Raw genomic sequence first — 26798 nt, 5'->3', positions numbered from 1 at the left:
GTGTTTCTGAGTTAACATGCTTATGTCTGTGCTTATCAATATCAATCTTTGGATTTGTTATATGGGCTACAGTTTTTATTTTATTCAACAATTATTTTGCTGTTTCTCACTCCCCCAAAATATGTTTTCTCTTTATATAAAATCCTAAACTTGGAAGATTATAGAACTTCTACCTTTACATTCTGGAACACAATATTTTTTTTATCTTTGCGAGGATTTTATATCTGTTCTCTGTGATGAGGGTTATATCAGGAAGATGTCAGAAGCATGCTATTTCCCTCATAGAGGATCTCTTGCTGATCATGAGCCAGTCTTGGTAATCTCTCTCTGTCATTCTGTTTTCCTGGCATAGTGGCACTCGTATTGATATCCAATGCCATCTAGGAGGTCTCATCCAAATTAATGTTTAAGACTTGCACCAAGGTTTTTGCTATAAATTCATTTCTGTTTGATCCTTCCACAGCTGCTGGAAAACATGAGTGTTAACTGATTTTTTATTTCTTTCTGTTGTTGTCATTTCCAATATTTCTGCTATCTGGACTTTCCTAAATACATACTGATTTAAAAGATTTTATTTTTCTGTTTGTTTCCTTTTTTGTCATAACCCAGGCCTCATTTTTTTCAATCTTACCTTATAGTTCCACTTTTTATTTGTCTAGGCCATTATCTCTGTCTCTGTGTTGTGTGTTTATAAAAAGGAGGTGACTACCCAAAAGCTGTAGGTGCCCTGACATATATTACAAGAGAACAGGTACTAACTACCAGCTAAACCCTGCTTCAGCCAACAAAGCTCAAACCCCTAGAGCACTCCTGCAAATCTCTCCATCCTCTCATACAGACCTAAGCCCCTTCTTTGAATCATTAATTCTCAAAGATGGGGACTGCAATATTTGCTTACCTAAAGTAAGTGTACTAATGGGACCAGATAAAAAAATACTAACTCTAATTACGTATGCGCCCATGCTTTGTATCAGGGATGCTTATTTCCTCTCTGGGTACAGGACTTAAATTTTGTTTCTATTATTTTTCTTTTGTTGCTCACAGACATCACTGCTGTTACCTCACTAGGTCACTTGGCAGTTTGATTCTGCCATTCTGCATGTTTGCAACCTCCTCCATGTTTGCTGTTGTCAACTGATTTTATCAGAATTCCATTTACACCAAAGTCTTGGGAAAGAAAGAGAGTTGATTATGGACTTCAATTCCTGTTCTCCAATAAAAACAGACACTAGAATCCAAAGGAGTTCTGTTTTCAATGATTGGTTCTGTTCATTTCAAAACTTTCTAAGATAGAACTTTTTTGCCAAATCTATCTTTTTTTTTAACAAAGTGCTGCTTAAATGTTATACCTGAAAGGAAGATAAAATAGCCAGTGTTTATCAATTCAATGTGCAAGAGATTTAGCAAAGCTTTCATTGCCATTACACAGTTCCTGGCAATTGCCCTCCAGCAGAAGAGATGTATGACAGTGTTGGAGAGAATATATTACTGCTATTTCTTTCTCCCCATTTCTTCAGGCAAGTGAGATGATACAACTACCATCTCCTATTCTACCTTTGTTAGACATAACCCAACATATTGCAAGAAGGAGTCTCAGCTACCCATGGTTTTCAGGACTAAATAGATACGCTGCAGTAGCTCTAAAATTGAATGTGCGCTTTGGGACATGATTCTTCCCCCCACTTCCGTCATTACCTCCAGACTTATCATCCATGTTGATTGAAGACTTTATAGTGGCTAAAGTGCAAGTGGGTAATGTTTTCTCTGAATGTATTAAATTGGTTAATAAACTTCAGAAAAAGAGGCCTATCAATACCCAATGGAAGTTCCCTGATTAAACACTACAGATCTACCCAGAGGAGGAATTCTATGCATTCTACAGAGGAGAAAAGTGAACTCTGCACACCCAGGAGTTATCAATATCCTAAATCTAATTTCAGGTATTTATCATTCCCAGAAAGAAAAAGTGTTCTGTACCAGAGGCAGGGGGACCAGTGGTTAGGGCTGTGCATGTAGGAGGCGTCTTTCTAACTACCTGTGACCTAATTCATTCCACTCAGCATCAAGTGCCACCTGCAATATAACCTGTCTAATTCCATGAGCTGGCTAAGATCTTTTGTCATCCATAGTTAGTTTATACATTTTTCAAATTTACCTCTTGCCTTCCTTATTACTCCTCTGCCTCTCTCTCTCTCCCTCCTAGAGAAGAAATAAAACATGTTACAGTCTAGTATGCCTTGCTATAGAGACAATGATATCAGTGCTCTCAGAAGAGGAAGCCTTAGATTCCTACTGTTTTAATTTGATATTGAAGAATTGTTCAGAAGAAGACTGCTCCCTCATGGCCCATGGGTTCAAGATAGACTTGTTCAAGTCAGTCCTTCCTTACAAGTGTATCTGTAAGTCCTGATTACCTCAGAACCTAAAGAGGAAAGTGATCAGGAACAGCCAGCATGGATTCACCAAGGGAAGGTCATGCCTGACTAATCTAATCGCCTTTTATGATGAGATTACTGGTTCTGTGGATGAAGGGAAAGCAGTGGATGTATTGTTTCTTGACTTTAGCAAAGCTTTTGACACCGTCTCCCACAGTATTCTTGTCAGCAAGTTAAGGAAGTATGGGCTGGATGAATGCACTATAAGGTGGGTAGAAAGCTGGCTAGATTGTCGGGCTCAACGGGTAGTGATCAATGGCTCCATGTCTAGTTGGCAGCCGGTATCAAGTGGAGTACCCCAAGGGTCGGTCCTGGGGCCGGTTTTGTTCAATATCTTCATAAATGATCTGGAGGATGGTGTGGATTGCACTCTCAGCAAATTTGCGGATGATACTAAACTGGGAGGAGTGGTAGATACGCTGGAGGGGAGGGATAGGATACAGAAGGACCTAGACAAATTGGAGGATTGGGCCAAAAGAAATCTGATGAGGTTCAATAAGGATAAGTGCAGGGTCCTGCACTTAGGACGGAAGAACCCAATGCACAGCTACAGACTAGGGACCGAATGGCTAGGCAGCAGTTCTGTGGAAAAGGACCTAGGGGTGACAGTGGACGAGAAGCTGGATATGAGTCAGCAGTGTGCCCTTGTTGCCAAGAAGGCCAATGGCATTTTGGGATGTATAAGTAGGGGCATAGCGAGCAGATCGAGGGATGTGATCGTTCCCCTCTATTCGACATTGGTGAGGACTCATCTGGAGTACTGTGTCCAGTTTTTGGGCCCCACGCTTCAAGAGGGATGTGGATAAATTGGAGAGAGTCCAGCGAAGGGCAACAAAAATGATTAGGGGACTGGAACACATGAGTTATGAGGAGAGGCTGAGGGAGCTGGGATTGTTTAGCCTGCAGAAGAGAAGAATGAGGGGGGATTTGATAGCTGCTTTCAACTACCTGAAAGGGGGTTCCAAAGAGGATGGCTCTAGACTGTTCTCAATGGTAGCAGATGACAGAACGAGGAGTAATGGTCTCAAGTTGCAGTGGGGGAGGTTTAGATTGGATATTAGGAAAAACTTTTTCACTAAGAGGGTGGTGAAACACTGGAATGCGTTACCTAGGGAGGTGGTAGAATCTCCTTCCTTAGAGGTTTTTAAGGTCAGGCTTGACAAAGCCTTGGCTGGGATGATTTAACTGGGAATTGGTCCTGCTTCGAGCAGGGGGTTGGACTAGATGACCTTCTGGGGTCCCTTCCAACCCTGATATTCTATGATTCTATGCTGTCTCAGGAACCTGCATTTCAGGTAGTTCTGCCTCTTCTTTGGCTTCTCATTGGCCTGCAGCATATTTACCAAATTCACCATCCATCTGGAAGCAGAGGGGGTTGCAGTTTTGCTATATCTTGATGATTAGCTGGCTTGAGGTAGTTCTTTCCAGAAGCAGCAATGGCTCTGATCTTAAACTTTTTCCTAATCCTGAGTCTTATTAACCCCTTGTCTGAAGATCCTACAGGAACTTTTTGACCCTAGGTAAAACTGTGGGCTCTTTTGAAGATGTTAAAGAAAAGGACAACAACAACATTATAGTATTGCCAGGTCTAGTGATTTCTATTATGAATCTTCCAATATTTTTCTTAAAGTGCCACATCCTAAAGTTATTTGATTACGTGAAAATCTCATCTTAAGCATAAATAAAGTTTTTAGCCCTCATTCTTTTGCAGAGAAAAGCTTGAAAACCTGAATTCTAAAAGCTGAAAAAAACAAAGCAAACTAAAATCAAACCCAATGTTTTATTTAAGTGGGTATATATGGAAACTAGTGTCACAGATTAGAAAAGGTTCCATATAATCTTCCATGAATACTTCTGATGGACACTTATAGTTCTGTACATTAAACTTTATGTTCTGGAGAAATAATGTCACCTTTATTGATAAAATGCTACTGACCGTGATTGCTCAGACAACAGACGTATTTACTTACTTTTAAATGCTGTTTCTCTGATATATGTTTAGTCTCTTTGTTAGCGTCCCATTTGTGTAATATTTTTTTTTTCTTACAGGGGACCATCCATTTTGTTTTCTGCATAAAACATTTCACTTTAACTAAGCTTGCGTGCAAGTCCTTTCTTTCCTGAATCTTCTTTCATTCCAGACACATATCTCAGCAAGATCACAGCTTGTTAGTACATTTTATTGTAAGTGCGTTAGTATTTGTAGCAGAAGAAACATAACGCCTTCAACCTTTCTGGATTACCATCCCAAACTTCCATAATTTCATTAGTGGCATGTCTGGATTGGCACCAAAATTATTTAATTCCATTGGTTGCTTGTCTGGTTAATAGCATTGTAAGAAAGTATCAATTTAATTTGAGAATGTCCTTGTCCAATCAGAAATAGAACATTTACATATTAAAATGTCTGTTCTAGTTTTCCTATCCACAGAAGTCCTGGAACCTCACTGTGGCATAAATACATAGTACTCTTTTTTAAATGCTATCTTATTATCCTACCTGTATAGCTAAAAGTTAACCAACTACCATAATACATTGAAGACCTTTTGGTCAATAGTGAATTATGATCTTATGGCCTATAAAAACAGGGCAATGAAATAGTATCCTTTTCTCCCTTTCAAGCTTTTCTCCTTCTTCTTAGTAATAACTGTCAGCTAGGAATATTCTATGATTAATCAGTGGTTAGTCCGTTAAATGTCAGCTCCTTGTGTCTAAAACGTCAAGCTGAATTATTTCCTCTTATAGTGACCCACTGGAAGAAGATCTTCAAGAAATTTAGAATAGTGGAACCTGTAAAAACCAAGGCGTTTTAGTTGTGAGGTTTAGAACATGCATCCCTTTGGGGAAATTGAATTGTTTGTCATGCATAAATTTAGGAAAATATTCATGTGCTAATCCGAATAACCTCTACAAAAGGCAGGCACGTACAATTTGTAAGGTTAGCTCTGTGGTTGATGACCATCAAGCTTTATATCTTTCCTATAGAAAAGGAATAGGAGAGTGGTAGATGGGGATTATTTTAAGATTTAACATGATTTTCTTCTATCTTCAAAGATGCAGTTTTGACCTTAGTCAAAATGGACATCATCTCTCATTATTGTCAATGGGACTAAAGCCACAGGCTGCCCTCAGCCAAGATGGCCACCATTTCCCTACAGTGTTAGCTGATAAACCTGAGGATTCGCTTAGTAAAGGTGACCATCACCTCCCATTGTTTCCAATGAGGCAAAAGCCATCCTGCCATTCAGAAAGAGTGTGGCCCTTTAGTCACTATACATGTGATCCAGGTGGAGAAAAGGGGAATGTTCAAATGCAGGACATGAAACTGATGTGAGGATCTGGAAGATGAGGGACAGCAGGGAGGGAGGATGTGGCGGGTATAAGGAATGTGAGTAGAGATACTGATAGGGAATATGGAGGGATCAGGAATGGAGACTGGGGAATAAAGAGGGACAGGGGGATGTGGTGGGGTGGTAGAGAGTCTGTTGGATGCAAGAAAATGAAGCCTTGTTTGAACCCAGTTTTCTGAACTGATATTGGACATGCCTGGCAGCTAGACCATGTTTAGCACTTGATCAGGTGCACCCGTTATCAGCCACAGGTACTTTTAGGCATAGAGAGACCAAGAGAGCACACTTGGAAAATGTGGGAAAATAAGAGATTGTGAAGGGAAGGGGTTGGTGGGTGGAGAAGGAGGCAGGAGGGTGACAGAGCAAGAATTTCGAGAGCAATAGAATGACATGTCTCCTGCCATAGAAGTTAGAAGAGAGTAACTCCTGACCCTCTGCATAGTATTGTGGGGCAGGAGAGCATATTTGTGTATACATTTAAGGTTGAATTTTCAACCAGAAAGGAAACACAGATATTGGCAGTGAGAACTTCCTCTAAGAAGTAAAAAGTCCAGAGACAAGAGTGGGAAAAAAGTCCTCCACTGCAGTTTATAATTTTTATAATCTCTCATTTTTGGCTTTGACTCATAAATTTTGAACTCTTATGGCTGGCAATATTGGGCTAGCTCAAGATGCGCTGTGTCGGTGGCCAAGAGGAAGTTATGAGTTCTAGCCTCTGGTCTTCCACTGACTGGTGTTACTTCTGTGCACATCATGGTTCTTGTTATTGGGCAAGGCCTCCTAGTACTTCTTTTAAGAAGCAGGCATGTATTATCCACCCACTTTGTGAAACTGCTTTCCTGAAGTAGTTCTGGGTACTTGGTTTAGCTATTTGTAACCACTGGATAGCATTCCCCTCCTAAGCCAGTAATACAATCTAATATTTTTCTCCTGTCTAACAAATACTTGTGCAAACCAATAGTAAAATGTGTTACATTGTGACTGGTTTATACTGAAGATAACAGCATATTGCAGCTATAGGTTATTCCTTTAGCTCAATTGGTAGAGGCCTGTTCTGGGGACCAATGGGAGGGTCAGTATGGTTCTACAGGATGCAATTTGAGGTTTTCTTTTAAAAAAACTAGGAAAATGCTACGTGCAAAACACTACAGTCTCTTAAAGGAATGTTCAAGTTGCAAAGTCCAATACTCAAACATAAAAGAGGCTAAAATTAATTTGACTAGTACAACCATAAATTTGCCTGCTGTTGCATATGCATGAAGGTACAACCTTTAGTTATATGATCACACACTATTTTTTCCAACAGAACCCCTGCCTTATAATATACGAGATCAATGGTGTTCCAAGAATGAACCAGAATTGTGTAGTGAATGAGGCTAGAGGACCCCTGTCTTGTTTACTTTGGAAGTGGGAAGTTTGGAAGTGGGAAGATAATGCATCAAAGGATTGTAAGAAGAGAAAGGATAGTCTTGTAATTAAGGTAGTTGATTGCCATCCAAGAGAACTTCTTTTGGTCCCTAGATATGCAGCGGAAATCCTATATGATGCTATACAGGCAAGTTGCCTAAAGCAGAATCACATCAGCCACACTATCAGAGTTTCATTCACCTGCACATCTACCAATGTGATATATGCCATCATGTGCCAGCAATGCCCCTCTGCCATGTACATTGGCCAAACAGGACAGTCTCTATGCAAAAGAATAAATGGACACAAATCAGACATCAAGAATTATAACATTCATAAACCAGTCAGAGAACACCTCAACCTCCCTGGACACTCAGTTACAGACCTAAAAGTCACAATTATTCAACAAAAAACTTCAAAACCAGACTCCAATGAGAAACTGCAGAACTGGAATTAATTTACAAACTGGGACACCATTAAATTAGGCTTGAATAAAGACTGGGAGTGGATGGGTCATTACACAAACTAAAAACTATTTCCCCATGCTAATTTTTCGCCTGCTGTTACTCACACCTTCTTGTCAACTGTTGGAAATGGGCCATCCTGATTGTCACGACAAACGTTTGTTTTTCTCCTGCTGATAGTAGCTCACCTAATTGATTAGTCTGCTTAGAGCTGGTATGGCAACCCCATTTTTTCATGTTCTCGTTCTGTGTATATATATATATCTTTCTACTGTATTTTCCACTGCATGCATCTGATGAAGTGGGCTTTAGCTCATAAAAGCTTGTGCTCAAATGAATTTGTTAGTCTCTAAGGTGCCACAAGTACTCCTCATTCTTTCTGTTGATACAGACTAACATGGCTTCCACTCTGAACACTATAATTAGGGGAAATCACGGAAATAATTTTGGAACCTTGTTTTCTCACACATTACTTTGTAAACTGTTCAAGTATCAGGCTAAATTTTTTCATGCTTAGTCTTTGCTTCAAGATGATTTGTGTGTGTAGAAGACAGCAAAAACCTAATAATAGAATAAATACATCGAAAAAATGGAAATAACAAGATGTGTGACCATCTTTATCTTAATCACTTTGTTTATGTTATATCCCTTTCCCACAACCTTTGTCTATTTTTGTGTTTGTTTTTTATCTTTTTTAAATAAGCTCTTTGAGGCAGGAACTGTGTTTTTACAGCACCAAGCATGGTGGGACTTGTATTCCAACTGATGCTTTAGCAAATAACAATTTAGCAGAAGTACAGGCTCTGGTCCTGTAATGTTGTCCATGCATGTGGACCCTTGCATCCATGTGGATTCCCAGTTGTCAAGAGTCCTCCTGCATGGATCTCTTCAGGATCAGGGCCCCAGTTTGGAGAAAATTATTTCAATAGTTTTACAGTTATGAAAGGTTAAATTCATCAGGCTAAAATTTTTTCCTCCCTACGGTTTAGACTGATTCAAAGTTAATGTAGTATAGGACATTGATCTGTCTTAATATCAGAGTGATCTCAGGGCATGGCTACACTACAGGTACTACCATGGCACAGCTACAGTCTCATAGGTAGATGCTTCCTACAGCAACAGAATGGCTTTTTCTGTGAATAAAGGTAATTCATCTCCCTAAGTTGCAGTAACTAGGTCAGCTATAGATGAGCTATTATCAGCAGGAGAAAAAAACTTTTGTAGTGATAATCAAGATGGCCCATTTAGACACCTTCTTGTCAACTGTCTAAATGGGCCATCTTGATTATCACTACAAAAGTTTTTTTCTCCTGCTGATAATAGCTCATCTTACCTAATTAGCCTCTCACAGATTGTACGGGAACTTCCAACAGATCTGTATGTATGTATGTATGTATGTATGTATATATAATCTTCTTACTATATGTTCCATTCTATGCATCCGATGAAGTGGATGGGCTGTAGCCCACGAAAGCTTATGCTCTAATAAATTTATTCGTCTCTAAGGTGCCACAAGTACTCCTGTTCTTTTTGAGGATACAGACTAACACGGCTGCTAGTCTGAAACCTTTAAATTTTGAGTGTAGAGCAGGCCTCAAACTCGGGATCATTTCAATATCAGTGTTTTAAGGCATAAGTACAAAGAAGCAGAAATAAAGTTGAGATTTCAACGAGAACATTTCATGTCTGCACTCCTGAGTGCTTGATTTCTCTGCCTTAATATTACGTTAATGCTATTTGTTTGTTTGTTGTTTTCATAGGATGTATTTAACTTGTTAATGCAAGGTCTGTATTCAGTTTTGACCTACATTGTTTTGAAAAATAAATCCCACTTTGCAGTTTGTTTTGCTGTGTTAGTGCTGCTGATAATCTCAATGGACTAAACATGAATGAAATTTTAAAACAAAAAGGACATTTTAAAAGAGACTGTTATATAATGTTTCTAATGCACAATGAGTAATATAATTTATACTTTTAACAGTACAGCCTCAGATAATACATCTTAAAAATGAAACCACATTTGAAAATGGTCAAACAACACTGATATGTGAGGCAGAAGGAGAACCTGTCCCAGAAATTACTTGGAAAAGAGCCATCGATGGAATAACTTTTTCTGAAGGTGACAAGGTAAAGCAGCCTTTCATGTATGTTTCTACAGGATTAGAGATAAAAAGTCTAAATATGTATTGTCTTTTTTTTTATAAGTATAAAACTAATGCAGAAAATGATTAATAGGCTTCTATTAGAACTGGAGGATGCTTTATGTGTACAAGGTCATAGCACTGTGGTATAAAAATCCTAACATTTTAAATGAAAGAAATGAAAATATGAAACAAAATATGTTGTCAAATTACTAAAAGTCAAACTGTCAAAAATTAAAACTAAACTTTTTGAGATTATTTTGGGTTCTTTAATTTCTTGGTGCCCATCTTGAGACATGTAGAACCCAGTTTTCATAGGTGTGGTTTTCTCCACAGCTCCCATTGACTTTAGCCTAAGCTTTAGGTGCTCACCACTTCTGAAAATCAATCTGCAGGTGTCCAAAGTTGGGGACCCAAAAACTGAGGCAGCCAAAATGAAGAACATTTTGGAAGACTTTTGCCTAAACCTTTGCATCTTTTCTTTACTCCTCCTTTTCTTCTATCCTCATTTTTTTTCTTTTGCTCCCAACTTTCCTTCATAAAGCTCAGAAAGACTCTTCACCCCACCATAACTGCAATACATTTGTTTCTACAATGTTTTCTTTCACAACTGAATGGGGTGGGAAAGGATAAGATTCTTCTGATATAACCAAAAACATAAATAGATTACAGTTATTGTGGGAACAAGAACTGTACAGGAGGGGAGCGGTGAAGGGCAGAGAGGTATTAGAAAAAAGGCATAATTTTACCCCTAATCAAGTCAAAAGCAAGACTCCAGCTGATTGCAATAGGAACAGGAGCAGGGCCACAGGAGGGGACTGAGTCAAATGTTTAATAGTTTCCCTTTCAGTAGTTCCACAATGCTATTTGCTTTCTGGTGTTTTTTTTCTTTTTTCATGTACATTTTGGAGTTTCTCTGCTTCATTTGAAGGGAGTGAGATGGCATCTTGATTGGTAGCAAAAATGAGAATATTGAGTACAGGAAGCAGAGCAGATGGATTGTAGTAGCCGCTCAGGTTAGAGATATTTCCGTATTCATAGTACCATTACTGAAAAATAACTGTACAGTGATTCTGCCAGTCAGATTCTTCCAGAGCCAAACAGAGTACAGAGAATTAATGAATGGAAGAAAAATGCACATTTTTGCCTCCTCAAGGGTCTGATCTAAAGTGAAAAGAAAATAATGGAAAGATCTTCATTGACTTTAAGTGGCCTTTGCTTGAGGCCCTTCCTTTACTCCCTGTACTCTGGTTGGATGAGATATTCTCATTTCAGTAAAACCATATAAATTAATATTTGCACTCGGACATATAATTTTATATCACAATCTTTGCAAGAAGTATACATTAAAACAGAAGCAAAAGACCAACCAAAATATGTTTGGTTAAATTTTGCCTATGGTAGTATCCTTCTATTGTGCATACAAAGGGCAAAATTTCTGGTGTTGGAATATACCTTGGGATAGCTTTGTCATATCAGCCAGTGAACTGAAATAAATTCCATTAATAGCTTGATAACTTTTTGAGCAATCTGGACCTAAGTATTTCCCTATATTTCATACAGTATTATGCTTTCATTACATTGTGTGGAAGTTAAAAACTCTCTGTGTCAATATTGATACATGTTGCACCTCTTTCTGTTTAGATTGTGCATCAATCTAAAAAGGTAGTGATGAACAAACTCAGTTCGGCTACCTTTTGTGTGCTTGACATACTGCACATAAAAGGTCAAAGAGAGAGTTATACAATTGCCTTTTGGTTTTACCCCTGAATGTCCCTCTTACTTCATTCATTGCTCATCCGGACAATATTTAATGGGGCAGAGAATAAGTCACCAGCTTGGAAACTTGGCTATTCAGTTTGGAGTTCACTTATACCTTCCCCAACTCACTTGTATCTGAACCTTATTACAGTGGCATGGTGGAAATTTCATAACCAAGGGTGTGTCATCTCTGAATCTGTTTACATTTACATTTAGATTGTATCCTGAAAAAGGAGTTTATTTTAAAAAAGAGCTTTTATAGATACATTACTTGTGACACCAAAATGAAACATCATGATCAACAGTTCTGACTTGCATAGCATAGACTATAAAATGTCTCCAGTAATTCCTGCATTGAGCCCAATAATTTATTGTTCAGCTTTGTGGGTAGTATTTATTTAATCAGTTCAGGGAGCTACCTGCACTGTAAGTGAGGTGAGCCTACTCTGTCACTGATCTCTGCAGGCTAAAAGCTAATATTGGAATACATTGGCCCAATGCATATTATGACTTTACTTCTAAAGTTCTAATTCCTTTGAAAAAAATAATATATATTATTATTTATATATATATATATATATATATATATATATATATATATATATATAAATAGAGGACACTTATGTGATTGTCACTAGTTTTAAATTTAACACATTTTTTGACATAGACTGCTGTGGTTAATCACCACCATAGCTTTAAGCACATCAGCACCACATTCACAAATGGTCGGCACAAGTATGTATCCCAATTATATTTCTCTCTTATTGAAAGATTCTAGCAAAATTGTATCAATTGTCTTCTATTGCTAGCGAGTAGGACATTGTGGCTGTTAGCTTTATTTATTTAAAGTTAGCTGTTTCCTTCCTTTGGAAATGATAGTACTATATCACTAGCCAGTTTAGCCTGTACTAGAAAAGAAGTACATTTGGCTACAGATTAAAGTCTTTCAATAGACAGTATCATTTTTCCATTGGTAAAATCTGTAAGACAAGTCATCTGTTTCTCATTTAAAAAAGAATGGGAAGATGCCACCGTTTTTAGCATTTTTTCCACCAGGTTTGTTTGTCAATAAGCATGTATAATGAGTGAGATTACGGGCTTCTGGGCTACAAAATCAACCCAATATGTGCTCGAATGTGACTCTTGGGAAGTAGTTCTTAACTTGTTCTGCTTGTTCCACTTCATGCTATTAGATGAGCTAAAAGTGAATGAGAAAATAAAGTTTTCAGTAATGACTCTTATACTATTTCTTCTCAATATTAGCAAGAAGAAGAATACTGGTGCATGCCATATATTTTTGGTTGTTTCTGGGTCTGGCACCCTCATCTTTGGAAGAATGTAATCTTTAAAAAAACGTTACTAAGTGGAGTTTTTTTAATGTGATCCACTATTCTGCCATGGATAGAGTTTTGACTGCTGTACAGTGGTTTTTTCCAATCTGATTGAATTATCTCTAATTGAGAATGAATAACTGAGACTAAATTAAAAATCTGAAGGTTGCTCAGCATTTTTTATTTAAATGAACCATCTCTTTGAAAATAAATATTCAAACTTCTTGTTCAGCATTTGCAAATCAAATCTAGGTCCTAAAAGTTTCTGAATGGACATGGGGATGTTTTCAACTGTAGATTCCATCAATGATATTTAGAAGCTAGAGGATAAAAATGTTTTAAATTGCAAAACATATTAATATTAAAATTGCCAATAGCATGAGAGTTGTATAGATATAGATATAAATTTAAAAAAAAACAATTATTTAACACACTACACAGACACTTAGGCCCTAATCCAAAGTCGATGGAAGTTAATGTAAAGAGCTCATATTGAGTTAAATGGGTTTTGGATATAGCTCTCATTTAAGTAGATAAAACTATATTATTACAAATGTATGTCATTAAACATGTTTGTGTTCAAACTATCGAAAGTAATTCTTTAAAATATTAGAGTTGACAATGAATTTGGTCTTCATAAATAGATTCTTAAGCTGCAAATGCTGTTAAGAGTGTAATATCTACTTTGTTGGCTTTTATTGCAAGTTTTTGCTGCCCCTTTTAGTCAGTTCAGTTTTGTAATTACAGCGCAAAAGTCTTATCAGGTAGGTAGCTTACTCTTGTGATAACATTTTTATTTTACATTAAAATATTTAATTGCTTTTTTCAAAGTATATAAATAGACCACTACAATTCCTATGAAACAGAATTGACATGTATGTTATACAGTACAATTAAAATATACTGAGAAACCAAAAGTGGTCCCTTTTTAATTCCTCAGCTTGTATAACTGACTAGTCATTCAAGAGGCCCCTTGAAGGTATGTGTGGAGAAGCAGTAGTGAGGCCTGTGATGCCCACAAGGCTTGTGGTTTTCCACCTATCCCAGGAGTCTCTTAACGTGTTATCCCTTTAGTGCACTACAGCCATGGTAGAAGGGTAACCAGGACAGAATCTAGTCATAACAAAGGAAATATAATGGGTATATCCTATATAAACCAACCAACCAAAACTGTACCTGCATTATAAGTGGACTAGAATGCATCATTAGGCTATAAATAAAGGAATATTATTGTTCATGATTAAGTTGTTTTAAGATCTTCTGATAAAACGTGTGCTGCAGTAAGTAGGCACAACAGGGGTTACTTAAGAGTGCTTGTGGCAGTCGTAGATATTCCTTGGTTTTGACTTTGTTTGTTTTTTGACAGACTCTGTTATTTCCACTGTTTGACCCTCACAGTTGTTCATAGATTTTTTTAAGGACAAAAGGGAACCTTTATAGTTATTTAATCCAACCTCCTGATAATACAAGCCATAGAATTTCACCCAGTGAATGCTGTGTCTATCCCACCAGCCTACAGTTGAATTAGAACATTTTTTTTTAAAGAAAAACATCACATCTTTCAAATAAAGACTCCATTTGATGGAAAATGTATCACATCCCTTGGTAATCTGTTGCCAATTTTTAATTGTCCCCCAATGTGTTCATCTTATTTCCAGTTTGAACTTGGCTGACTTGAGCTTCCAGCCGTTAGATCAAGGTATATCTTTATCTGCTAAAATAAAGAGCTCTCTAAAATCAGGTGCTTCCTCTCTTTGTAAATAACTGATCAAGTTGCCTCTTAACCTTCCCTTTAATAGGTATATAAATGAAGCTTAGTGTAAGGCATGTTTTGCAGACAACAAATTATTCCAGTAGCTCTTTTCCGAACACTCTACAGTGTTTCAACATCCCTTTTTAAAGGGTGGACCCAGAACTGGACACACTATTCTGGTAGTGGTGTCCCCAATGCCACATACAAATACAGTGTCTCCATATTCCAGTTTGACACTCTCCTCCTAATGCATTCAAGGAATATATTAGCCCCTTTTGCTACATCACCACTCTGGGAGCTCATGTTCAGTTGGTTTCATAAATTTAGCTTAGATCTCTTTAGACCAAAAAAAAAAAAAAAAAAAAGAAGATGACTCACCAACCTATTATAAAACAATCCTATTTGTATTTACTCACAGAATCTGCTGGACGTCATAGACTTGGAGACCGTACAAACAATATCCCTCAGTCTTAAATTAACTAGCTTAAATATCCTGGAGATTTGTACTTGAAAACTTATATTTATAGTTAAAGGAGGGTTATTTCCAAAAATGTTTTTAAGTTTTTTGTAAATTTGAAATTAAACCATGTTTTAGGCATACAATAAGGATTACATAAAACAAGGGTTAGGCAGAAATAATCTCATTTTAATATGATTTAAAATATTTACTGCTCATATTACTGTTATGTTGCATGGTAAAACAATGGAAAGTGTTCATTCTGTGGAACTGTCAAAGAAGATAAAGATAGTCCCACAGAAGCTGCATACAGTACACTAAGAAACCCAAACCCACGTTTATACTTGAGATTTAGGTGAAAGATGCCAGAATTGTATACACTTGTTTTGGGCTTAGGCTGAGGTTAGCTTTGGAACTCTGTGGGATTCTGTGGATCTCATATTGGAGTTGGGACGAGATGTTGGCAAAGTGGAAATTACACCTTTGTTATGGACCAGTCATTGCCTCCTCTATTTGAGGTCAAGACACTGACCTGTTTTCATGATTTGCCCTCAGAGTTTGATGGATCATTGAACTTCCAGGCATCCTGGAGACGAAGAGTATTGAAATACCACTGATTTTATGTTTTGGTAGGACTTGATACAAATCTTTTATCCCCAACTGTCAACATATAATGGTGCCTGAATGCCTTCTGCAAGATTTGTTCTCATAGATCACCTTACTTTATAGAAGATCTTTGACAAAAGAAGTGATAGCAAATATGCTACAGCATCGGATGCAAATGTTTAATGTTGAGTTCAAATAATTGTGATGTAAAGAGTTTTGAAGTCTTATGCCATGGCTATGCAGAAGGTGAGGATAGGTTATTTTGCCTTTACCATCATAGCATCTATGAAGCATAGTTTCAGATGGTGCATAATTTAGTTAATCTGGGTTCCTGACACTCAGTTAACTGGATTGCATTTTTTCTCTCTAAAGAGTTTTCCTGCTACAGTATACATTACATTGCTCAGACCTAGACTGAGTAGTCACCTATTAGAAAGGCAAATCAATATCTTGAGGAGCAAAGGCTGAGTTTATTTTAGGAGTGGCTAATTTGACTGTCTAAGCTTCTGAAAGTTTCAGGAGTGTCCCCATCATGACCTGTGAATAGCATCCATGTCCTTTCTGGATAGCCAACAGTAGTAGTGCAGTATTAGAGTTTATTGATGTTTGAAACAAGCAACATTTTCATCTGGGATCACAGGGTCCTGGTTTCTTTTAAGAAAGCTAGTGTCTGATGTCTGCTCAAAATCATCTCTTGGTGCTGACAATCTTGCTAACTTTGACATGTCCAAAATGTTTTTTTGGGAAAAAATCATAGAAAAGATTGTAGCTGGCTGCTCTCTGTGGTCCTCATACTTCGTTGAACCTAGTTAATCATGTTAACATGACTTATCAGTGATCTACCTCTAATGATAGATGAAGATTAAAATCTTTGTGCATTAGTGGTTCTTCTAGGGCCTGTCTACTCCATACCCACTTGGCTGCACAGCAGCTCTTTGTCAGATTTATAGACACCTGTCCCGACCTTTGCAAACCAGACAGCTCCTTTTCCAGCCTCTAGGCCTCCATTCAGTCATTCCAGACTCTGGCAGCCTCCGGAAATCTTATGAGGTTGAGTTATTGAGTGTATCTGGCTAAATAACAAATGGCGGATAACTGAAGATGAGTTTTAATGGAGCTGGCTGGGATGCTTTCTGGACTGTCAGTGTTGGTTTGAAATAAGTCTTGGAATACTGAAGAAATTCCAGAGGACTGTAAGAAAGCTAATGTGCAAAAGGGTAAATGGGTAACTATATGCCTGCCACCCTGACATTGATCTTGGGAAATATAATGGAATGAATGATTGGGGACTTGATTAATAAATAATTTTAAAAGGGAATATAATTAATGCCAATCAACATGGGTTTATAAAAAAAACCAGATCTTGTCATCTGATTTAATTTTATGAAAGAAATGTGAGTCAGTTTTCCTTCTCACCTTGCATTGTTGCCCACTGAAGGAGTTAACATCTTTCTTGAAATATGATAAGCAATGCAGCAACTGAGAGAAAGTCACCTAGTATGAATGAACTATCAGAAACTAACTAACTAGGGGGAAATTACTGTTAATCCCCAAATGTGTAAATAAGATTGCGGAAGTACCACCCCTTGTGGAAAGTTACATATACTGGTTTTGAGTGGGTTCGAGAGTCCCTGCGGACAAAGAATTGAGAATTGCATAAAATGGGAAGATTGCTATAGAGAATGGATCACATTCACTCAGTCTTAGAACTGACATGAGACTTTCACCAAGAGGGAGTAAAGTCTTGAAATCACGATTTGAGGACTTCAGTAACTCAGCCAGATGTTAGGGTTATTCCAGTGGGATCAGCCAGATGTTAGGGGTATTCCAATCCAGCACATCCCTCGGCCCGCACTGCTTCCTGCAGCCCACATTGGCCTGGAGCGGCGAACCGCGGCCAGTGGGAGCCACGATTGGCCGAACTTGCGGACACGGCAGGTAAAAAAAATGGCCCAGCCCGCCAGGGGGCTTAGCCTGGCAGGCCGTGGTCCAAAGGTTGCTGCTCCCTGATATAGAAGATGGGTGACAACTGGTAAGACAGGCATGCATATAAGCTGTTCATTGTTTTCAAGTTATGTTTTATCTTTAACACTTTTGTTGTAAATAAATACTTTGTTTTATGAAGTCTGGCTGATCACTGGTAAAACCTGTCATAGACCTTGGGAGATAACTGGGAATTGGTCCTGCTTTGAGCAGGGGGTTGGACTAGATGACCTTCTGGGGTCCCTTCCAACCCTGATATTCTATGATTCTATGATTCTATGATAACAGGACTACAAGTGCTGAAGTAACCTCAGGCTTGCTAATGTGATAACAGTGAAGGGCAGGAGAAATTGCAGCCTACACCCCCATTCTAGAGGAAGAGGAAAGTGAGTTCCGACCCCAAGAGAGGTGACAACTGGAGGCCAGAGATGTTAATGGGGGTGCTCTCAAGAGGGCCACAAAAGAGTCAGAGATGCAGCGACCCCAGAACTTTGAGAAAACTAACTTGATATTTATTTCTGATCAGATTACAGGTTTGGCAGAGAAAGGTAATAGTGTAATGTAAGGACTGTTTGTAAACCATGTTCCATTTAACTTTTTTATCAGTGACTTGGAAGAAAATAAAATCATTACTGATAAAGTTTGCAGAGAACACAAAGATTTGGGAAGTGTTAAATAATAGGTTACTGGTATGGACTGCTTAGTAAACTGGATGCAAGCAAACAATATGCATTTTAATATAGACAAATGTAAATGTATGCATTTAGGAGCAATGAATATAGGCCATACTTACAGGATGTGGGACTTTATCCAGGGAAGCAGTGGGTCTGAAAAAGACTTGGGGGTCATGGTAGATATTCAGCTGAATGTCACCTCACTGTGAGATGCTGTGGCCAAAAGGGCTAATGTGATCCTTGGATGAATAAATAGAAATAAACCAAGAGAAGAGTGGTTATATTTCCTATTTATTTGGCATTGGTGTGACTGCTATGGAATACTGTGTCCAGTTCCGGTGTCCACCATTCAAGAAGGATGTTGAAAAATTAGAGCATTTGGAGAAGATTAAAGGATTGGAAAACATGTCTTGAGGTGAAAGACTCATGGAGCTCAATCTATTTAGCTTATTGAGAGAAAATTAAGGACTGATTTTGTCACTATTTATAAGTGCAAACTTGGGAAATAGATATATTTGGTAATATAGGGCTCTTCAGTCTTGCAGACAAAGGTATAATAAGCTCCAGTGGCTGGAAGTTTAAGTTTGACAGATTCAGACTCGAAATAAGGCACTTTTAAAAAAAATAGTAAGTAGAGCTGGTTGAGAATTTTTAGACTTAACATTTTTCATTGTAAAATACTGATTTGATTAAACCAACTTTTTCTGGAAATACTAGTTTCCACAAGAAATGTTGTCAGGAAAGGATTGTAAGGTCCAGGATGGAATTTAGGGAGAGAGAGAGAAAGGCCACCCAGCCCTATGGTTAGGACACTCTCCTGAACTTTGGGAAACCCAAGTTTAAGGCCTGTGCTGCACGATTTGAAGCAAAGATGTGATCCTGGTTCTCCCACAGCCCAGGTGACTGTGCTGACGACCAAGATGTAGAGTTAATGTGTGTCTCTGTGTCCCCATGAATATATACACAAAGAGAAATACTCCAGCAGGAGACATTGAGACAGACTATATCAGGCAGAGTAGGGACTTAAACCTGAGGCTCCCATACCTCCAGTGAGTGCTCTAACTACTGGGCTATTTTCTGAGGTTTGTGGGTCTCTCTTTCTCTTTTCATAAAAAGTTATTTGTTTGGACCAAGTCTTATTTAATTTATTGTTTGACCCGATCTCTAAACTTACTTAAATACAAAGTTTACATTTTGTTAATACATTATGAAAAGGAATGGATATATCCTGTCTAGTTGAATTTCAAGTTTAGAGATGTCAGCCATTTAATCTTTCTCCTAATGTGCTAACTACACATGAAATGGATGCTGTCAAGTACTTTGAGTTGTAATAGTTCATGTAATGTTTTCAGTAAAGTTCCAGAAGCTTGTAAATGACTTTTCTTTCTCTGTGTTATATGCAATATTGCCGTGTTCATGTTGGTCCCAGAATATTGGCAAGACAAGGTGATTAAAGTAATGTCTTTTATTGGACCAACTTCTGTTGCTGAGAGAAACAAGCTTTCAAACTTACACAAAACTCTTCCTTAGGATATGTCTGCACTACAGAATTACGTAGACCTAAATTATGTTGCCGTACTGCCACCAGAGTAATTAGATTGCTTTTTCCATGTCCACAGTATGCTCCCTGTGTCGACAGTGCGTGTCAGCACCAGGAGCACTTGCACTGATTTAACTGTCAGCTTTGTAGGACACCTTCTGAAAGGCAGTAACAGTTGATGGAAGCTACGTCGACTGAAACACTATACTTCTCAAAAAGGTGGAATTATTAAGTCGGCATAGCAGGCAAGTTGCATCAGTGGGAGTGACATTTTAGTGTAGATCAGGGATCGGCAACATTTGGCAAACATTTGGTTTGTTTACCTGCCACATCCGCAGGTTCGGCCAATCACGGCTCCCACTGGCTACAGTTGGCCACTGTAGGCCAATGGGGGCTGTGGAAAGCAGTGGCCAGCACATCCCTCGGCCCACGCCACTTCCTGCAGCCCCCATTGGCCTGGAGCGGTGAACCGCGGCCAGAGGGAGCCATGGTCAGCCGAACCTGTGGACTCAGCAGGTAAACAAACCAGCCTGGCTCTCAGGAGGCTTACCCTGGCAGGCTGCGGGCCAAATGTTGCCAATCCCGGTGTAGATGCTAACAGAGTTAGGTTGGCATAAGCTGTCTTATGGTGTAACAGCTAAATATATGGGGAAACGGAAGACAAAAGAACAGAACATAGTTGGTGGGTAGGGGCTAGTGGTTTATAGATTGTTGCAATAAACCATAAATCCAGTGTGAATATTCAGTCTACACAATAACCGCCCCCCCCCCCCCCGCCATGACTAGAGAGGTGTTAACTGGCCACTTTGCCTTAAATCATGGAGCAGGTCCTCAAAGAATCAATCCTGAGGCACTTGCATGAGAGGAAAGTGATCAGGAACAGCCAGCATGGATTCACCAAGGGAAGGTCATGCCTGACTAATCTAATCGCCTTTTATGATGAGATTACTGGTTCTGTGGATGAAGGGAAAGCAGTGGATGTATTGTTTCTTGACTTTAGCAAAGCTTTTGACACGGTCTCCCACAGTATTCTTGTCAGCAAGTTAAGGAAGTATGGACTGGATGAATGCACTATAAGGTGGGTAGAAAGCTGGCTAGATTGTCGGGCTCAACGGGTAGTGATCAATGGCTCCATATCTAGTTGGCAGCCGGTATCAAGTGGAGTACCCCAAGGGTCGGTCCTGGGGCCGGTTTTGTTCAATATCTTCATAAATGATCTGGAGGATGGTGTGGATTGCACTCTCAGCAAATTTGCGGATGATACTAAACTGGGAGGAGTGGTAGATACGCTGGAGGGGAGGGATAGGATACAGAAAGACCTAGACAAATTGGAGGATTGGGCCAAAAGAAATCTGATGAGGTTCAATAAGGATAAGTGCAGGGTCCTGCACTTAGGACGGAAGAACCCAATGCACAGCTACAGACGAGGGACCGAATGGCTAGGCAGCAGTTCTGCGGAAAAGGACCTAGGGGTGACAGTGGACGAGAAGCTGGATATGAGTCAGCAGTGTGCCCTTGTTGCCAAGAAGGCCAATGGCATTTTGGGATGTATAAGTAGGGGCATAGCGAGCAGATCGAGGGACGTGATCGTTCCCCTCTATTCGACATTGGTGAGGCCTCATCTGGAGTACTGTGTCCAGTTTTGGGCCCCACGCTTCAAGAAGGATGTGGATAAATTGGAGAGAGTCCAGCAAAGGGCAACAAAAATGATTAGGGGACTGGAACACATGAGTTATGAGGAGAGGCTGAGGGAGCTGGGATTGTTTAGCCTGCAGAAGAGAAGAATGAGGGGGGATTTGATAGCTGCTTTCAACTACCTGAAAGGGGGTTCCAAAGAGGATGGCTCTAGACTGTTCTCAATGGTAGCAGATGACAGAACGAGGAGTAATGGTCTCAAGTTGCAGTGGGGGAGGTTTAGATTGGATATTAGGAAAAACTTTTTCACTAAGAGGGTGGTGAAACACTGGAATGCGTTACCTAGGGAGGTGGTAGAATCTCCTTCCTTAGAGGTTTTTAAGGTCAGGCTTGACAAAGCCCTGGCTGGGATGATTTAATTGGGAATTGGTCCTGCTTCGAGCAGGGGGTTGGACTAGATGACCCCTCTGGGGTCCCTTCCAACCCTGATATTCTATGATTCTATGATTCTATGAAATATGCGTTAACTGCTTATGCTAAACAATCTGTTCCACCTTGTATTTAGCTGTGACACTCTGCATATGCCTACACTTCAATTAGACTCCTACAGCTGGCCCGCACCAGCTGAGTCCAACTTGCTGGTCTCAGGCTAAGGGGCTGTTTAATTGCGGTGTAGACATTTGGGCTTAGTCTGCAGCACAAGCCCTGGGACCCTCCCACCTCGCAGGACCCTAAAGCCTGGGCTACAGCCCAAACTCAGACATCTAAACTGCAATTAATCAGCCCCTTAACCCAAGACCCACAAGCCCAATCAGCTGGCGTGGGCCGCCATGGATTTTTAATTGCAATGCAGACATACCCTCTGAGTACATTTTCCAGACCTGAAGAAGAACTCTATATAAGCTTGAAAACTTGTCTCTCTCACCAGTAGAAGTTGGTCCAATAAAAGACATTACCTTACCCACCTTTAATTACTTTCACTGCAAATACATTTTTCCCCCGTTTACCCTTCACGAATGCAATTACCTCTGTTACACTAACAGAGAATGAAATTAACAGGTTTTAATTTTTAAGCTTTTTTATACACCAGCATCTCCTATTATATCAGTAAAGCTTGGAAATTAATGTTAGTTAACTGCTACTACAGCAAAAAACACAATAGCACAACATATCGGTTTGTGGGCTTCTGTGTAAGCAGCAGCTATTTTATGTTCCAGTGATTTTCATATAGTTTTTCAATAGCTATTGTTTCTTTAACTAAGGATAGATATTGTTTCTGAAAATGCATTCAGTTGTTACAGTCATGCAATGGACATAGGATAGGAGACATGAGGTAGTGTATTGTAAGGTATCACCCAGAAAGTTCTGAAATATGTGTCATTTCAGAGTTTTATCTACTGTAGGAGTCCCTTTTCCAGAATCTTCTTTCACCATGGGAGCTGTGATATAGTGGACTGAGAGCAGCTTTGGGAGTGAGGAAACTTGGGTTATATTCCGGAGTCTGCCACTGTTTTGCCATCTGGCCCTTATTAAATTACTTAAACATTTTGTGCATCAGTTACCTTGTTAATAATATATCAATAATTGTTACCTAACCTTTGTGAAACAGTTTGAAATGTAGACATAAAACAGCGCTAGATAAGAGATGAGTGGTCCCTTATTAAGCTTTATCTTTGCTTAGTATACTGACTACTTATAAAGCTGGTTCTGTTATTTTTTAAAAAACAAAACAAAACAGTATAATGGGGAGGAATCTGTCTTTGTTTGAGACCTCCTTGTTGAACCTCATCCTATAAGGGGAATCTGCCCTCTAATACCATCAATGTTTCAGCAGTTCCAGCTTTGTGTTTTAGGTTATTCTATGACCAGTATTTTATTTCAGTGGTCTTTGGATATAGAATTCCCTACCCATGTACATATGCTTAGTGCTATGTTCCACAAACCTAGCACAGGTGTGTACATATACACCTGGTGAGGAGTTACTTATCATGATACAAGAGGATGTAAGAGTAATAAAGTAGCATTTAATACATAGGTAAATTAACATAAATTTGAAGAAAAACTCCCTGAAACAGAGACTGGCTATATTCTAGAACATTATTTAAAGGCAAATATTTGAAGCCTAGTTCCTTAAACCATTTAAAATTAAATTAGGCAAAGAACTAGAACTTGTACTGTGAGGATTATCTCGTGTTGTCCGGAAGGTGGGGCAAGTGACCTAACAGGCTTTTAAAAAAATGAATCTTCAATTTATAGAATTCTCTGGTTCTATAAACCAAGTGCAAGTACTTGCAAGGATGTGACACACATGTCAAAGGTGAGGGAATTACTCCTATGGAGTACTCTTTAATTTATTGCTGCTAGACCTTTAATATACCTCACTATACATTACAGGCATCTGATATAATGTATTGTGTCAAGAACCACACAGACAGGATTGTAATACTCAGGCAAAACAGGATGAGTTAAGGATGGAATTAGAATCTACAGACAGCGATTCAGCCTTAATACTGGGTACATTTCTGGTGTTAACAGTTCAAGAAGGATTTTAATAAACTGGAGAAGATTCAGAGAAGAGCTCCAAGAATGATTAAAGGACTGGAAAATATGCTTTGTAGTGACAGACTCAAGGAACTCAATCTATTTAGCTTAACAAAGAGAAGGAGAAGTGGTGACTTGATCACAGTCAATAAGTACCTATACAGGAAACAGAAATTTGATAATAGAGGACTCTTCAATCTGGCAGACAAAGCTACAAGATTCAATAGCTGGAAATTGAACCTAGACAAATTCAAACTGGAAATAAGATTTTTTTTTTTAACAGTGAAGGTAATTAACAATTTACCGAGTGTTGTGATTCCGATCACCGGAAAATTTTAAATTAAGATTGGATTTTTCTCCCCTAAAAATAAGCTCTACTTCAAGGAGGAATTAATTTATAGAAATGTCTTATGGCCTGTCTTATAACAGCAGGTCAGACTAGATGTTTGCAGTGATCCCTTCTGGTATTATAATTCATGAATCTTAAATTTAATGTATTTGGTTTTCCAATATTTATCATAATCTTAATATTTCTTTAAACATAACATTCACTTTTTATAGTAATAAAAAGAGGAAATGTTTAGTATGGGAATTTACATTAAAAAAACATAACAGCCTTATAACGTTGCTATGAATATGTGTAGACTAATTTTATGTGAATGAATATTGTTTAACCAATACATTTCAGTGGCCCCATTTGGAGTTATGATCTGTTGATTAAATACATATGTTTAATGTCTGTTAATTTTGGAAACATGAAAATGCATAAGTGGAAACTATAATGACTCTGTTTATGAGCTTTCATACTTTAGCAAGTAAACAGTAGTTTAGTATGTGTGTTGATTCTGAAAACATATTTCTAGTATAAAATATATCTAGTTACTTAGGTCCAGATGTTCCAATACTTATTTTGAATAGTATCTTATAGGCTCAGACTAATTTCAGTGAGACTATTCATATTGTGAGTAATGGCAGAATCTGGCCCTTAAATCTTTTTGTAGATGTTTGATATGCTCAATTGAAGTAACTCTGAGACTCGTGGAAATTCTGTGTTCAAGAATTACTGAACCGACAGGCCAATTTATTCCACAAAAGTATTCTGCTCATGTTGTAAACATTTCTATGACTTTTTTTTAATTACTGCAAATACACTGAACATTAATAATTTGTTAATTATCACTGTTTTTGGCTACTATATTTGTTAAAATACCCAAAGCAATCAAACCATATTACAGATGAGTCATTTACCAAAGTGGAGGGGCAAAAGTGTTTCTTAAACTTTTTTTTTAAACACTCATGTAATTTACACTTGAACAAACACATTCTTTTGAGAGTTGTTTGAGTGACTTTGTTTCTGGACTTTGGGAAGTGGTAGTCCAAAAGAAGTTTTATTCTAAGATGCAAACCACAAAGAAGAATAACATATAATGGAAACGCTACATAATCTTAACCATGGCAACATTATCTGCCACTGAAATTAATTTGAGAATTGTGAAACTTGGCAGTTTCACATAGAGGAGGACACATGCAAACACTCTCTTCAGTTCACTACTTGTTTTTCTAGTTCTTTGGCTGAATACATTATGATTGCTTCTTTGAACTCAATTCAATAATAAGAAAGCCTCCATGAATCTCATGAGTTTTGGTGCTTTAATCAGGTTGGTCAGAGAAAATTGTAAAGACGTCATGTTTATTTACATCAGCAGAATTCCACATCAGTTTTCTGTGCTGCTATGCTGCAACCTCCCCCTTTCAATATGGGATACAATTCAATAGTGGTGTAAGCAGAGCTGACTTCTGTTTAAATGAGGGGGAGGTGCATCCACTTATACCAATGCTGAATCTTGCCCATGGACTCTGTTACCAGGAATTATCAGCACCCCCAATAGGGGTAACTTAACTATTTCACTCCAGGTGGTGTAAGGAATAAATCAACAGGAACTCAGCAATTCTGTCTGATCAAGGAGCAATGCAAGTAAGCATGCTCTTGCCTAACACTGCAGTTTATTAGATTTAAGCAAACACAGACATAAGCAATAGGTTTAGAACATCCCAGATATTTACATATATTCTGAGATGGTATTGAGTAATCAACAAAAGGTCAGTGCTGACCAAACGCCTCCCTGCCGGGGAGTAAAGATCACAGGAAAGTGTCTCTCCCAGGATAGCTCCAGAGGACTGCTCCCAAATACACTCTGTTATCTGAACTTTTTATAACTAACTTCTACTAAACACATAGGTCATAATGAACCCTACTAAATTATCACTTTTCCTAACTTTCAATAAACGTTGAGTCTAGATGTGTCTGATAGTAAAGGCCATCCATCCAGATATCTTCTTTCACTCTCAGTTATTTACTTTTTCCTCTCCTCCTCCCATACTGATTAAAACTGCCAGTAATTATGACCTTGCTTCTGAAAACCTGTCTCCAAATTAACCCTTAACTATATGGTGTTCTATTTCATTAATTCATAGTGGCTGAGTGCACATAATATGGTTGCAATTAGCTTTTTCATATTCCAGGTATATACACGCCTCAAATCTAGGGCAACAGCTCGACCCAATCTGATTATCATATATAGCACATAGGGTCTTTACAATGATGTTAATGATGCTGAATTGAGCATGTTCAGGAAAGTTCCCTCAGTGTTCTTACATGGGTTCTTACATGACTCTTCCATGGTGGGCCCTTTCCTGTTGTCAGCCAGGAGGTGGAGTGC

The 26798-nt window shown here is 38.5% G+C and overlaps 1 protein-coding gene across 3 annotated transcripts in view; it reads left to right on the top strand.

The window, feature by feature from the left end:
• NCAM2 (neural cell adhesion molecule 2) overlaps positions 1-26798 on the top strand; it is a 573274-nt gene that overhangs the window by 353804 nt on the left and 192672 nt on the right. For all 3 annotated transcript variants that reach the window (XM_084617433.1, XM_084617431.1, XM_084617432.1), the window contains exon 8: positions 9638-9783. In XM_084617433.1, coding sequence (XP_084473559.1) covers positions 9638-9783 — 146 coding nt within the window. The remainder of the gene's footprint in view (positions 1-9637; positions 9784-26798) is intronic.

The sequence above is a fragment of the Lepidochelys olivacea genome (genome assembly GCF_965140295.1).
Source record: "Lepidochelys olivacea isolate rLepOli2 genome assembly, chromosome: 1".
In the NCBI taxonomy this organism is placed as follows: domain Eukaryota; kingdom Metazoa; phylum Chordata; order Testudines; family Cheloniidae; genus Lepidochelys; species Lepidochelys olivacea.
This window is presented reverse-complemented; position numbering and strand designations above follow the sequence as displayed.